The sequence below is a fragment of the Heterocephalus glaber genome, unplaced genomic scaffold (assembly GCF_053883595.1).
Source record: "Heterocephalus glaber isolate CG9 unplaced genomic scaffold, H.glaber_assembly_v1.0 deba00000071, whole genome shotgun sequence".
In the NCBI taxonomy this organism is placed as follows: Eukaryota; Metazoa; Chordata; class Mammalia; order Rodentia; family Bathyergidae; genus Heterocephalus; species Heterocephalus glaber.
In genome coordinates this window covers 13,380,074-13,395,939 of record NW_028258137.1, presented here as the reverse complement: position 1 = coordinate 13,395,939, position 15,866 = coordinate 13,380,074, and the positions used below count along the sequence as shown (strand labels likewise).

General features: G+C 46.2%; 1 protein-coding gene and 1 pseudogene across 1 annotated transcript in view; both read right to left on the bottom strand.

Moving 5' to 3' along the window:
• Window positions 1-2,727: 2,727 nt before the first annotated feature.
• Calb2 (calbindin 2) overlaps window positions 2,728-15,866 on the bottom strand; it is a 28,863-nt gene continuing 15,724 nt past the window's right edge. Inside the window, exons 4-11 of the mRNA XM_004842895.3 lie at window positions 14,880-14,960; window positions 9,521-9,577; window positions 8,928-9,005; window positions 8,339-8,394; window positions 7,977-8,016; window positions 7,740-7,793; window positions 6,815-6,886; window positions 2,728-3,415 (exon numbers count right to left, since the gene is read on the bottom strand). Coding sequence (XP_004842952.1) covers window positions 3,299-3,415; window positions 6,815-6,886; window positions 7,740-7,793; window positions 7,977-8,016; window positions 8,339-8,394; window positions 8,928-9,005; window positions 9,521-9,577; window positions 14,880-14,960 — 555 coding nt within the window. The 3' untranslated portion in view covers window positions 2,728-3,298. The remainder of the gene's footprint in view (window positions 3,416-6,814; window positions 6,887-7,739; window positions 7,794-7,976; window positions 8,017-8,338; window positions 8,395-8,927; window positions 9,006-9,520; window positions 9,578-14,879; window positions 14,961-15,866) is intronic.
• Window positions 4,395-4,467, bottom strand: LOC147830615 (U4 spliceosomal RNA; annotated as a pseudogene).

Here is a 15,866-nt window from a genome sequence, read left to right as displayed (position 1 = left end):
CCTTCTGGAGCCAATTCACTCATTCATAATTGTTTATTGACATATGCTATGTGTTGGTGTACCCAATCCCTGGGGACATAGCCAGGAGTGGACACGTTCTCTGTCTTGTGGAGGACAAAGGTCTGAGAAAATAAAGCCATCACAGAGTAAAGCTGAAATGAGAGACAGGAAGAGTGGCAATATTTCAGTTCAGGTCAGGTTGTCTTGGGGAACCTTCCAGATGCAGGAGATAGCTTAGCTCTGTCCACTGATTCTCCTTTTTGCCTGAGCTAGTTAGAACTGAACTTTCACTTTCTACCCAAAGACCTGAGAGGCTAACATCTCAGGGTTCTTGGAGCTGTTGTTATTATAACCTGAAAGGTTTACAACTTTTAAATTCGGACTAACACCCACCCAGGCCCAGTGGTGGGACTCCTCATTTCCTCTTGCAGCCGTGCCCTGCCTCACCCCACCACATCCACCTCAGGAGCTCCCATTATCCTCTGAAGGCCCTGGACAAGGAAATAGTGGTCCTTACACACTCAGCCCTTGGACATCTCAGCAGTGCCTGATACCTTGGATCACATCTTTCATCTGGAGACATATTTCTCCCCTGGCCTTCCAGAAACCACTCCTTTCTCCTTTCTCTCCCCTTCCCTGGCCATGCCCTGTTCCTTTCCTCTGATACAGCCATGCGCACGCTCATGGATCCTTTCTCAGATCTCCCTTCTGTCACTTCCTGGGTGATTTCACCTCCATGACTCTGTCTTTCCCAAAAGTTTTACAAATTCATATCTCCAGCCCCAACCTCTTCCAGAACTCTGGATTCATACATTCAGTACTATCGACATCTTTGTCTGAGCTGGATGTCTTCCATTGCCTTTTCCCTTACTCGCCACTCTTCCCCGTGACTTGCTTTCTGTCCTGGAGGCTGTCCCATATGGACTACACCAATAAGCTCCTGGTCTCCTGGCTTTAGGTTGGCTCCGGACAACGTGGAACCCTGAAAGGAGATGGGAGGCAAGTAGGGAGGAGGGAGGGCCTGCAGTATTTACTCCATGAGAGTTACCCTGGTGCTGGCTGTGCGCTTGAACCAAACGTGTGACATTTCCTGTATGACTCTTCCCTTCTGGATCCTGACTGCCTCTTCTTTTTCTCATTCCTTTGGGCTTGAGAGGGTGACAGCAACTCCACTGTTTTTAGTCTCTAGTTATTCACTGTCCCTCATGAGTCCCTTGCATTTTTTACTCACATGTTTGTAAAAAGACCTTTGAGAACAAACCCTTCTTGAATGATATAATTTGAAGGTGCCATCTGCTTTTTACTGGGACCTGGACTGAATTAGTGCATAATTGGCACTGGAGTGGGCCCCAGGAAACAGAGCCTGGATTTTCTGGGGTTGGGTTGATCCATTATTCAAGATGGGCAGAGGAAAAATGGAACACAGTTCTCCATAACAGGTGGTGACATAAATCCTTAGAGAACTATCAGTGGTAGTGACAGTGATGATAGGAAAGTAGAGGGTAAAACACTGAGGTCTAAAATGGCCGTGGTATTTAGTTTCTATGGCAACAAAGTGGAATTTAGAGTTGGGAATCACCTGGATTCTTAACGCCCAAGAGAGAACACATAGAGAAAAGGAGAATTTAAAAGCTACAAATATACAATTAAGAGCATATGATGAACAAGAAGAACTCCAGAATGGTCTTGAAGGACACTCTCATCTCAAGTGGGCAGAGATGGATGTGGACCAAGGCCAGGTGAAGTGACAGGGCTGGAAGTTTGCAGTTGAGGACTACATCTGCCTCAAGTGGGCCAGGATCCTTGGTGATCTATTGCTCCAGAGGGGCTTCTGAATATATCAAGTCAAGGCACATTTCTGCATATGACTTTGGAGTCAGACCATCCCATATTTGAGTTCTGGCTCTGATACTTAGGAGATACAGCATCTTGAATGGGTTATTTACTGTCTTTGAGTCTTAGTTTCATCTGAAAACTGGTATCCTTCTCATAGAATTGTTGTGGGATTAAATGAGGTAGTGTCATCAGCATGCATCTCGTGGACAAGAAATGAGTGTTTAAAAATTTTCAGTTATGTCTGTATTCTAGGATCACAAACAGCTCTGTGGATCCAATGGCCAAAGTGGCCCTATATCAACGGACATCTGATTGGGTGTTTCTGGGTAGTTTGGACTCCCAGAAAGGAAAAGTTTTAAGCTAATGGTGGTCTGAAACTCCTAGCTGGGGGGTGTGTCTCTCCTGCTTGGTGGCCACACCCCCTTGGTACCCCTACTACAAAAAGAAGAAGCAGTGGTTCAGAGTGTGAATCCCATCTGCTGGATCCATACCCTGACTCTGTCCCCAACTGGCCATGAGGTGTGGGCCTCAATACTCAGCCCCTGTACAAAATCTTCAGTTTCCTCAACTGTATGGTGGAGACAATCAAAGCGGCCCTCTTCAAGGAGTAAGGGAGCCACAGGTGGGCTGTTCTGCACAATACTGACTTAGTAAGCCTTCACTGAATGGGGCCTGCTTTTATAATCTGTGATGTAGAAACAAAATGGAACAAAGTGACTCCGGTTGGTGAAGAGACAGGTAAGGAATGGTGAGGGAAATCCATAGAGTCTTGGGGTCCTACATTCCATTTAGGTGATCCTGGAGACCACCCTGCACCAGCCCAAGGCCCTCCCTTGGACAAGGAGAGTTAACTGCAGAGGGTGACCACTGAACAAGAACTGGGGGAGCATCCACAGCAGAATGTTTCCACTTTATTGTCTGTAAACTCTTCTTTGGTAAACAAGAAGACAGGAACCCCAGAGAGAAAAGGAGCACACTGAGTACAGAAGGCAAGGAGAGGGCAGATGCCCTGCACAACAGAACTCTGAGAAGACAGCTACACTATTAGTGAGGTGGTGGGTGGGAGCTGGAAGATGGGGTGGGTGGTGGCAGGGGGCGGAGGCAGGGGACAGAGAGAGGGAAGAGTCTACACTGTTGGACATCGAAGCCTAAATTGTACAGCGGATGAGCTCATGCATCGCAGCAAAGAGAACGGGGAAGCTCCGCCCACGCCCCCACCCACCTCCCATGCAGTTGGTGACCCACGGCGGGCAGAGCTGTGTGCCTGGTCAGGGCTGCTCAGAGGCGGGCTAGAAGCAGGCCCCTCAGCCGCCCACCCTCCATCTCTTCTTTCCAGCTCTGCAGGCTGGTGAGCAGGTTGCAGGGGTGGCGGGAGGGGCACCCATGGTCTCTGGATCTGGGGAGAAGTGGCAGGGCTGCGGGGGCAGGGTTTGGGAGAGGTGGAGGAGACCTTGTGCCCCCTTTACATGGGGGGCTCGCTGCACAGCACAATCTCCAGGTCCTTTCGGTAGAGCTTGCCTGCTTCGGCCAAGGACATGACGCTCTTTCTGTAGTTGGTGAGCTGCTGGATGTTCATTTCCTAGGTGACAGAGGGAGAGAGAGCGGGAGAGAGCAGGCTCAGTGGAAGCCCTCACCCAAAGGAGGCATCCTACACAGTCACACCTGACGAGACTTTCTCCCATCTCATCTGAGGGCGGGCGACTCAGAGGGACACAAAGCATGGGCTTTGGAGTCCGACGGAGCTGGGTCCAAATCCTCTTTATTTCACTTATTGGCTGCATTGATTTGGGGAAGGTGGTCTTTCTGAGGCTCAGCTGCCTCACCTGTAGAATGGGTTCACTAAGAGTACAGTACTTAGCTCCCTGAGGTGTTACAATGATTAGGCGAGGGAACTAATGGAAACAACACTTAGCAAAGCACCTGTGCTGAGCACACCAGAAGAGGCCAGCCACTGGGATGCCAGCTGTTATTCTGCACCAGGTCCATTGACTCAGAGCCACTAATGGAGACAGGCCCAGGAAAGCTCCTTGGTCTGGTTTCCAGGCCTCCTGGGCCACACTTTCTTAAGCAGGTCCAACTTAAAGAATTCAGTTTCCTTCCACAAAAAAGCTCACCAGCCTACTATTTATTCACTGGCTTCTTGTTGTCTTCAGAAACCACTAAGATAGGCGGTCCATGAAGATATGCCCAGAGTCTTGTGCAGAATGGAGGCCAAAATTAAACTGAATACCCATATGCCTTATATAATTGCTTTGGATGAAAATAACAATGGTTTGAAATACAGCAAGGTCATTCCTTCATCAATACTGGAACATCACTTAAATGACCGCCTTTTTCTTTCCAGCTTTTCTTCTCTCCTTCCTCCTCCTCCTCCTATTTTTTCTCCTTCTTCTCATTCTTTTGTATTGAAAACACTGGCAGATACTTTTAAAAAAAATCTCCATTCTGCTAGTGAGAAAACTGAGGTATACATACTAAGATATTCACTGAAGGTTGGACGAACTCATAAATATCCTTAGTCCTGTAGCCCTGGAGTCTAATTCTTTACCTGGCTCACCTGTTCTTTTCAATGAGCAATAATCGCACCTTGGATAAACTTCACTGGCTACGATACTGCCACTGTGCAAAGCTTGGCTCACCTGTTCTTAGTTGCCTCTTTTCGGTGCTCCAAGCGGAGTCTTTTTCTTGATATTTAGGGATCTCCCTTATGTGACTGACCTGGTTTGGTGCCAAGGCACTTTCTAAGCATTTCTATCTTGGGGGCATCTTCCCCGAAGCTGTGAAGTCTCTGGAAATGTTGCCTAATTCCTAACACTGGGGTGCACCCGAGCTTTCTGTTACTCAAGTAGGGACCAAGGAAGAGACTCCTACACAGCAGCCCGGAGCTTGAGAAAACTCATGGTGAAGTGTGGCTGCAAGCGATTCAATGTCTTGAGAATTGGGCTGCTTACTTTGTTTCCAAGTTTTCCTTGAGACTCGGAAAGGCTTTTCTGAGTTGCCATGATCTTAGGACTGCTGAGAAATATTCAAGTTCAGTTACATCAGCCAGGCTCTTCCGGAGCTTCCAATATTAATTTGCCCAGGAGCCTTGTCACAGGCCATGCAGGCACTGTCAAAATGGAACTTCATCGTCTGTGTAGGCTCCTCCAAAATGGCCATTCCCTTCCCATCTCAGCTGCTGTTATTAGTCATGCAGCTCCTGCTCTCTGATTCATTTTCCCAATCCCCAGGTGCCAAATTTGGGGCCTGGTCCAGGTGGAAGGCTCTCAGGTAAACAGCTTTATTAATAGTCTGTTCTCTACCCTTCAGGCTTGCTTCCAAATCCCAACACCTGAATCTTTACCTTTGTTTCCACATCTGGAGTGAACCTGTGCAGCTCTACGCATTGCCCTTCTTACTCAAGAAAGAGCCTAGTGAGTTAATGACCAGGAAATGCAGATCACTCTGAGATTCAATAGGTACCTTGAGGGTTCATCAACCTCATGTGTTAGGCAGGGCCTCCCGAAGACTAATCACACCTCATTAATCCAACCGTAGTTAAAGATATAGTCCATTAAGATCCCCGACATTCCTGGATGCATAAATAATTTTCACCTACCTTAGGTGCCAAGAAAAAGTTAGCTGAATTCAGATACCTGGTAAGGATTCTCTTCTCCCTAGGAAGTATTTGAGTCCTTATCATTTATTTTCTACCTCTTTGAAAGAGCAGTTGCAGGTAACATAAAAAGATGTAAGATGAAATATATGAGGGATGATTTCAGGATGAAGATAAAGAGATCAGAAAGCACTTGGAAAGAGAGAAAGAAAGGCTTAGAGGCTGCAGTGAATTTTTTTTCCTAAAATTGAGCATTAAATTTAGCTCTTGTTTGGCAGCCAAAACAGACAACTCAAGGAATTATAGAGATTTCATCATCTAATTAAAGAAAGCATCAAAATCATTTGGTCCGTGAAAGACATTTTTGGGGCTGTGAAGGAAGACAGCCGCAAAGGCCTGGCCTCCTGGTGCTGTGTCACTGGGTCTCTTCTCACCAGGAGACCACACTGACCTCCCTGGGGGTCCCTGCAAGATGCCCGAGAGCCAACCCCAGGCAAAAGCATGGGAGTCACCACTCTCTCTTTTCTTTGAGAGGAACAAACACTTTGGTGGTGCCTTTTGACTCCTTCCCAGCTCCTGAGTCTGCACTTCATCAAATTCAGAATAACCTCCCTCTCCTCCTACCCCTGCCCTCCAAAATCTCGCTTTGTGTTGAAAGCCTTTTTTTTTTTTCTTGTACCCGGGATTGAACTCAGGACCTTGCACTTGAGAGGCAGGCACGGTGAACGAGAGTCTTTTCTCTTGGCAGATCGGCTGACACGTCCATGAGCCCGGGCTGTGTCAAACCTGCCACTGCCTCATCACAGTGTCATTCATCACAGCCCACAGGTGGGAGCAAACCACGTGTCCTCGGACGAAATGCAGTTTATACACTGAAGGCAACATAGCTCAGCTTTGGAAAGGAAGGGAATTCTGACAGTGCTACCAAAGAGCCTTGGGGATATTATGTGGAGTGAAATAAGCCAGTCATGAAGAGATGGTTTGATTCTCCTTCAAGGAGGGTCCTACAGTAGCTCAGTAGTTAAATTTATGAAGGCAGAAAGTAAAATGGTTGCCAGCAGATGGGCGGTGGGGAGTGGAAAGTTATTGTTTAGTGGGTTATTGCGCTTTAGTTTTGCAAAATGGAAAAAGTTCTGGAGATGGGTGGTGGTCACGTGTATATAGCATTATAAATACATGTAATACCACTGAACTGTACACTTAAAATGGTTAAGGTGGTAAACCATGTTATATGTATCTTACACAGTGAAGTACAAAAAATGAGTCGACCAGAAAAAAACCAAAACCTGCCATTGGCCGGTGGTGGCAGATCAGAGGGCAGTGGGATGAAGCCATGGCATTTCTCTACCCCATGCTCTGGGACCTCTGGGCTCACTTGCTCACCTTCTTGTTCTTCTCATAGAGATCCTTCAAAAGGGCATCCAGTTCATTCTCATCTATGTAGCCACTTCCATCCTAGGGGTGCATCAGAGAGTCAGCTTACGGCCCTGAGACCTCAGCCCAAGCCACCCTGACTTTGTGTCTCGTTTCCTCCTACCCATTTCAAGGAGCTCCCTGGGCTTAACCTTCCCACTACACTGTACAGATGGAGGAGTGCAGATCATGTAATGACAAAATAACCGGTTACTTCTGTCTTTACCAGTCAGTGCAGGCACAGGGCAGTTCAGTGCACTCTCGTTAGCCTCATATAAACGAGGTTCCAGGAGCACAGTTAATTCCTGGAGTCTGGGGGCTATTTAAAGACCACCTCCACACTCTCAGAAGCTGAAGCAGGGGGGTCATAAGTTCAAGCCCAGCCTGGGGAACCTAAAAACTTAGTGAGACCTTGTCTCAAAATTAAAGAAAAGAAAAGAATGGGGCTGTAACTTAGTGCAAAGGCCCTAGGTTCAATCCCCAGTACTGGAAAAGAAAAGTCTACCCCCAACACTGGCTATAGAGAAGACCACTGGACTCACACAGACAGGAACAGCTAAGGGAGGGGTAGAGGAGGGCCAAGAGGTCCGCTCACTCCCACCGCCCTGGGAAAATGAATGGCCCCAGTGTACCATTGTGACCCAGAACCATCAAGATCACACCCCAGCTCTGAGCACAACCCTCTTCCGATAACTCTTCTCCACTGGGCTTTCAAGAAACCTCATTCTTGGGCTCTATAGGCCATGGATCGAGAGCAACAGTTTTTCTTCTCACATAACAGAAGATGCTACAAGAAGAAAGCCACATGGCTCAGGGTCCCCTCTGGAAAGCTGGTTTCTTAGCACAGATGGAGTTGAGCCAGGGCTCCCCGGTACCCCACACTGTTCCTTCTCACCTTGTCATAAAATGTGAAGATGGCATTGAACTCTTCTGAGGTCAACTTCATGCCCTGTAAGAACCAAGGCATTAAATGAAAAAGCAAAAGCCCCAGAGTGTGGTGTGTGCCTGTGTGTGTGTGTGCACGTGCGCGTGTGTGTACTCCATTTTAGGGCACATTTTGAGGGTGGAAGGCCAAAGCTTAGAGCGATGAAGGGAAAAGAGGAGGCAAAGGGAAGTAAAGTGGCTCTTTTACCTGAAATTTAAGCAGGAAGTTTTCCTGTACAGGCAAGAGTCTGGAAAGAAAATGTTAGAGCAGAGGTTAGGAGACAGGGACCAGGCAAGAACCAGCAGACAGGTGGTCCAGAGGCAGCGTGTCTAGTTACGCAAACCATTTCTGATTTCTGAGCACTTCCTAGTCGGTAATTGGTAGAAAGTTCAAAAAAGAGGGAGAGGGACAAAGGGAGGTGTTGACATTCCCAATTCCACCCGGCTTAGTCTTGGGCTTCCTGACTCCTGGACCTGCCACTTTTCCTACCAACTGATCTCAGCAATGGAGATGGCAGCACAGGAGTGCAAGTGTCCCAACTGACACCAGGAGTGAGAGCAGGTACTTACCGAGACATCTCTGAGAGGCCCAATTTGCCATCCCCATTTAAGTCAAACATCCGTAGCTGTTGGGAACAGAAAGAGGTTCTGGTTAATTGCTGTGAGCTTGTCTCGCATGTGGCCTTGACCTGCCATCCCTTCCCACTGGAAAGGAGAGGAAGGAGGCAGGTGGAGGGTGCTTGTGCCTCCTCTTAGGTCACCTGGAAGCTGGGGGCCAAAATGTTTTGGGAGAGACAGCAAGGACTTGACTCCTGCTCCTCTTTCCCTTCCTCTTAGAGGGGGTGGCCGAGGCACAGCAGGCCGAAGTACAGCACCAAAAGCCCACTCTGTCCAGGTTTACCCACTCTCAGAGCTACAGAGGTTGCCATGGAAACAAATGCTCTCCTCCCCTCTCAGTCTCACACTGGCCCAAGAGTCAGCTCAGAGGGGACCTCAAATGGTATGTGGGGCCATGAACTCACCTCCCTAATGCCAATAATGAGTCACTTCATGTGGGCCTAAAGAACCATTCAAGAAAAGACTCTGCAAGAAAGAACCCCCCAGTGGCTTGAGGGCCAAGCCCTGCTCCCTGAGGGGAGGGATACTTCTGTCTACTCACTATGGTTTGGGTGTATTCCTGGAGCTTGGGCTCATCATATGGCCGGTTGGCCTTCTTCAGCAGGTCAGACAGGAATCCCTGTAACACAAAAGACCTCTTCAGATCTAGACTCATGTGATCTGTCATTCAGGTGTTCATTCGTTTATTCAACATTGTTTGCTGAGGTCTACCAGTTATATTCACCCCTTAACACTCGTAGAGTGAACTTGGAAGTCTTGGGTGGCTCCTAGGAGGAACCTGCTTCCACAAAATAAGTAGTAGAGGCTGGAGCTGTCTTCTCAGAGCCCAGTATGGAGGACTCAGAAGTGCCCAGGGGAATTTGGAAGCGGACAAGCTAGAAGTCTCCTGGAATGGCCTTGAGGATGCCTGTCCTGGGTGTGCTTTGAACCCCGTGACCCCACAAATTCCATGTTATTAATTTCACAGTAACAAGTCCAGCAATTCAGTGCCAGGCTTCAGTCCTCTTAAGGAGTCAACAAATCCATGCTCCTCACCCAACACCTCCTCCCTCCATGAGTTCCTTACATCCACTGTCATTCTGGCCTCAGTCTTGTTCTCCATGTCCTCCATACCTTTCCCAAGTCCCATCCTACCTTGAGCTCATTGGCTTCAATGTAGCCACTTCTGTCTGTGTCATACTTCCGCCAAGCCTGCAAGGGGAATGTCGATTGATTCACAAAGATATATCAAAATCTACATGTCTCCCATCCATTTCTCTCTGCTGGACCAGTCAGGGTCTTGGTATTCAAGAATATTAGAGTGGGCTGGGGACATGGAGGTGTTCTAGCCCAGTCCCTTCACTGTCACAGAGGAGAAAATGGGGAGGTATCTTGGTCAAGGTTATACAGACAAGGAGGAAAACTGCTTGGACAAGGTCTCCATACTTTGACTTAATCCAGCTGTGGATCCTTTCTTACATCATCTTGTAACGAGGCAGCTTCTACCAAGGGGTAGAACAAGAGCTAGAATAAGATCTGGTGGATCTTATTTTAGCTATGGTATTGCGGGTATCCTATTACTGCTCTGAAAGCTTCTCATATTAGGTGGGGGCTAGGGTCAAGGGGAAGAATCTTCTGGAAAGGGCGGAAACAAACTTTGGTTAGTTTTATTATACTTCCTCCTCTATCTTGATGGATTTGAAAGCCACATCTGATGGTGAAGAATTGGTATTGTAATCAGCTTTTTAAAAATTACTAAAGCCACTCCCCTACCTTTTGATAAAAAGCATCCCCTCCTTTCTAAATAGGAAACCATCCATCCGCCACTCTCAAACCAAGAGAGTCAACCAAGAGAGGTTGACTCCTTCCCAGAGGTAGGCATGTGAACTACTCTTGGCCAATCAGATGCCTTCCACCCTGGTTTTGGGTTCTAATTTGAGTCCCAGTTGTTTGGTTCATGTATCAGATCCCCATGAGGGTCTAGGTCACAGCTTGGTGACCACAGAAAATGCCATTTTCATCTCTTTGATCAAGAAAGGCAGTTTCAGTAGGTACCATAGGTCTGACCACCTCTTTCCTCTCTGCTGTGGCTGTCAGAGCAGGAGCCATCATTACACAAGAGAAGCAAGAAAACATAGTTGTCATGATTTTGAGATGATCACCAATTCTTCCTTTCCCTTCCTTGAATGTGGACTATACTCGGGAACTCACTTCTCATCAACAGAAGATGGCAGATAGGACAGTGTGTGACTTCTGAGACCAGGACATAAAAGGTAGGTATGGTGTCTTCCTTCTTGGTCTCTTCCGGATCTCTCACTCTTGAGAAAGCCAGCTGCCATGTCAGAAGGATCCTCACACAGTACTATCAAGTGATCTCCATGTGAGAAGTAACTGAGCTTTCCCCAGCCAACAATCAGAAAGGAACTGAGGCCTCCTGCCAACAGTCATGTGAATGAGCACTGTGGAGTTGTCCTCTCTCAAATTAGGCCTTCAGAGAACTGAAGCCCTGCTGACATCCTGACCATGAGTTCATGACAGACTCTAGACCAGAGCCCCATCTAAGCTGTCTCCAAATTCCCAACCCAACTATGAGATAATAAGTGCTTGTTGCTTTAGGCTGCTAAACTTGAGGGCTAATTTGTTACACAGCAATAGATAACTAGTACAATGTACTAAGAAGATACAGTCCTGTATATAAGTTCTCTGAAACCCCAGTCCTTTAGCCAAGCCATCTGGTGGAGACAAGGGAATGGCATAGTGGGGGTTGGGGGATAGGAAGGGGCAGGGGGTGGGTCTGTGGCAAAGAGGCCCAGAGAACTGTTTCCCTTGATATGGGGACAATTTTGGTGCCTCACATTGCTTAGATTTTCTTTCAACTTTTGTTTCCTTACTTTGCCCTGTCCCCAGCTCCAAACTGTCCACCTGAACACCAGTTACACTTGGTTATCTGAGAATCAGCAGCACCAATCCTTTCCCTAAACTTCATCTCCAACTTTCCCCACTTCTCCACACAGGCCACAGGAGTGTCAGAGCTTATCGCTCATGTAGGGTCTTCCTTTTACATCAGCAAACAAAGCAGTGATATTCATGGTATATTAGTGCTAGGGCTTAGGACATTTGGTCCTTATTTTTTAAAGTTATGAAACACAAGCAAATCCCAGAAAAAGAGCAGACATTCCTGGAACAGCTTGGGTAGACGCTATCTGATTAGGTGAGTGTCTTTTCTTCTGGAAAAAAAAAATACTCTGGGTTCCATAAAAATTTTTTTGTGTGTGTGTATCTAGGAAAACCACCTTTGAAAAGGTACTAAGAGATATACGCAGGCTTCCAAATATGACTCCACCAACCACCAGCTGTTATTTCCTGCGTCAGAATTTATGTTCTCAGAGTGCAGTCTTGACTGAGAAATGAGGCACGCTCTCCAGTTGCCTGAAAGGGGCATAGCCAGAAGGGACCCCAGTCCCCAAAGAGCAGAGTCCAGAGACTGCCTTTCCGAGTAGTCTGACTTGCAGGTCTGACCTCCTTTCCTCCTACCCTAGATCCACTCCCGCCTGACACTAGCTCAGGACTCTGAGGCTCAACTTCTCTTTCCCTCCAGCACTTTGAGCCTATTGATCAGGGTGTCCTTATTCTCTTCTCATTCAAGAAAAAGAGTTCAAGAGACCTGGGCTTTGTGAAATCTCAAAGAAGTCCTGAGGTGTCCCTAAAATTAGAAGTTAAAATGTTGTGCTGAGCGGTGGGGTGAGAGCTCTCTGAGAGTACAAGGCTTTCAGGGCTCTTGAGGGGCCATTTCATGTTTCTGGTTGATAAAAACAGGATAATGGATAACCCCAGGAAGGGCTGGTACTGCCGGGATGTGGGGTCTCAGAGAAATGAAGTGGTGGTGGGGGCTGCTTGCTCTGAAGTTATGCTGGGGCTTGGAAAGATAAAGGCATATAACAATAAGGAATCATGTCAAATGCAGAAAGAAGCCACTAATGAGATAGAGAGAGGGAGAGAGAGAGAAAGAGGGAGAGAGAGAAACTTTTTGCCCCTCTTGAAGCATTTCTGCCTCATTAAGGCTGCCTTCATCCCCATTCCCAGACCAGAGATGGAGTAGAGACCAATCTTTGGCCACCTCCCTATTGGGAAAGGAGGGGTCTCATGCAGTACCCTCTTTTCTTCAGACAGAAAATGGACACTTGCAAAAGTGGCACCCCGACCAACTGTAAGAATATGTTGGCCAGACAAGCAAGAGAACAACTAAGAACAGAATCCAAAATGTCAATTACCAGCTTACAGAATCTTGCTATCTTGGAAAAGCTGGAGAAAATTCTTTAAAGCATGGCAACATTAAACCCATATTTGAATGCTTAGAAAAAGTACGCTTTGTCACCGCCCCCACCCGACCCCAGTTCTTCTTAACTGACTCTATCCTTGCTTCCTGTCCCACTGCCTTGTGGGAATCTGGGCTGGCTGGGCAGTGGCCCTAGGCAGTGGATCACAGAGAGGGGATTACCAGGGATGGATATGGATTTAACCTGGTGGATGGCAGCTCTGAAAGTCATACTGGAAGCCAATCACTATGTTTCACACCAGGTGGTTGGTGTGATGGGTACAGGTTTAATTTCACTCTGAGGGATGCACGCACTGGCCCAGGTGAGAGTCCCAGAAAAATAGCAAGAAATAATGGTACTTTGTTGGACATCAGGATTAGTAATATAATTGGTTGAGCCATATGGAATTTCCAATTTTTTGCATATAAAAATAGTTCAATATCAGCAATTTTATGTGGTTCAATCCACCAGTTGAATATTACTCAAAAGATATTTGAGTTTAGACGTCAAAGCTGTACATAGCCGGATATGGTGGCATATACTTGCGATGCCAGCACTCTGGGAGGCCGGGACAGGATGATTGCAGATTTGAGACCACTCTGGGGAATTCAGCAAGAGCCTTTTTCAAAATAAAAAAAGGAATGGGGATATAGTTCAGTGTGAAGGCCTGGATTCAACCCTCAATACCCCCCCCCCAAAAGTTAGATGTGATGATATTAAAGTGTTTCTATTGCAAATGCAGCAATCCCCATTTTGGAGGGGAGCAATGAAGCCCAGACCACACTCAAAGTTCTAACCCAGAGGACAATGGGAACTAAAGTTGTCATTGGGTCTTACAGCTTTAGAATGGCACACAAGTCCTTCCATCCTTCCCCAAACTGCCCCTTGGAACTCTGGCTTCAAGGGACAAGAATGTTACTCCTCTGACAGAGAACTAATATATTGAAATTACAAAGAATTTTAAAAAATCACCCCCCCCCAAATCAAAGACCCAAGCAAAAAATGGGCTACTGAAATGAATAGATGCCTCTCAGAAGTACAAATGGCCAATAAATACAAGAAAAAAAGCTCACCATCTCTGCCTATCAGAGAAATTCAACTTAAAACAATATTGAGATTCCATCTTATTCCAGAAAGAATGGCTATCATCATCAAACAAACACAAATGCTGGTGAGGCTGCAGGGGGAAAAGGAACCCTTCTGCACTGTTGGTAGAAATGTAAACTGGTAAATTATAAATGACTATAAAAATCAGAACCAATGAGAAGATTCCTCAAAAAGACAAAAATAGAAATTCCGTTTGACTCACCTATTCCCCTTCTAGCTATCTTCCTGAAATAGTTAAAGGCATCATATTACAGTGATGCATGCCCATATTTATAGCAGCATGACTCATAATAACTAAATCTTGGAAGCAGCCTATATATCTATCAACAGGTGAATAAAGAAAAAGAAGAATTTACCCATAATGGAATACTACTTGGCCATAAAGAGTCATTTGTAGGAAAATGGATATACTTTGAGACCATAATGTTAAGTGAAGTAAGTCAGAAACACAAGCTTAAATATTGCATGCTTTCTCTTATACAAGAAACTCAAAATATAAATAAATTAAAGAGAAAAATAAAAGACAATAGAAAATAGGGAGATCATTTGCAAATGGGAATGGGATCTAAAGATGGATGAAAGTGAGGGGAAGGAATAAAAAGAATTAAGATATGTTAAATATATATACCTACTTCCTACAATGAATGTAAATATCATGTACTGCAAACATAATAAAAAATATAAACAAAAGAATGTTACCAATGTGGTGGGACATCCCGGAGCCAAGTGGTTCCAGGGTTCTTCTCTGCAGGGTTTCCCGCATCACAAGCAAATGTCCACCACAAATCCCCAAAGCCCCTCCCCTCCCCCCCATGTATGTACATGGCATCTCCCAATTGCCCTGACTCAAATTTACTTTTCATCTTGATCCCTACACTTTAATTCACATACACTACCTGAGCTAAAGTGTTGTTAAGGTGTGGGTTCACTGGAGCAGTGAGTTTGACAAGTACCCAGATGATACCACACTGCTGGGCCATGGACCACATTTTGAGTGGCAGAGCTTTCACTGGCTTAGTACCTCCCTGGAACCATCCCCAGGCATCAAGGTGGGCCCAGCACCAAAAGAGAAGGCAATGCCTTGGCCTTACCTCCATGAACTCTGCACTGGAGCCCACATGCTGCCTGAAGCACAGAAGGAAGTTCTCTTCAGTTGGTAGGATCTGCGCCAGCTGGGGGGACACGGAGAAGACACAACATTAAGGAAGGACACAGGGAGCAGAGTGAACTTTCCTGTAGAGAGGATGAAAAGGGCCAGTGGAGCGGTAGTGTGGAAGTCACATTTTGCCATCTTCCTGGAGAACAGAGGCTGGTAGTTGTTTAATGTGGAAAAAAGCTGTTCAGTGTAGTGTTTCTGGGTTCTCCCAATCCATACGGTAAGGGCAGCTGGATGGGCAGGAAGTGATGCTCCTTTAAAACGCAAGCACCCAGATTCAATAGAACACTCAGTAGATGATTCCATGTATCTAAAACTCTAGAATATGCAAACTAATCTAGGTGGATTGGTGGATGCTGGGGTGAGATGGCCTACCTCAGGCAGGAAGAACATTTTGGGGATGACAGTACGGCTGTATCTTGATTGGGACAGTGATTTCATGGTCCAAAGTCTAAGTGCACAGAATTTTGCACTGAAAATGGATACAGTTTATTATATGCAAATTTATACCTCAGCAGTTTGATTCTAAAGAAATGCAAGTACCCTCATGTAGCAAACACTGCTAGCTGCCCACTCAACTGCCAGAGTATTTGGCACATATGTGTAAGCATGGCTACATGTGTAGGCATAGATAGGTGTATATATAACTACGTATAAATTATATGTAATAGATAAATCATGTTTATACTTGTCAATTTCCTATGTCAATTATATATGTAATTTTTATACATTTTCACCTTTGAGACCCAGTCTTGCTATACGGCCTAGGATGGCCTTGAACTCAAGATCTCTGGCTCCTTAGTGCTGGGATTACAAGTATATGCCACCATGCTGGATGTGTAATTTCGTCTTTGGAATCTTTCAGGTGGGGAATGAATTCTCCCGATTCCCTCTCTCTCCTGCCCTAAGCTGGGTTCATCAC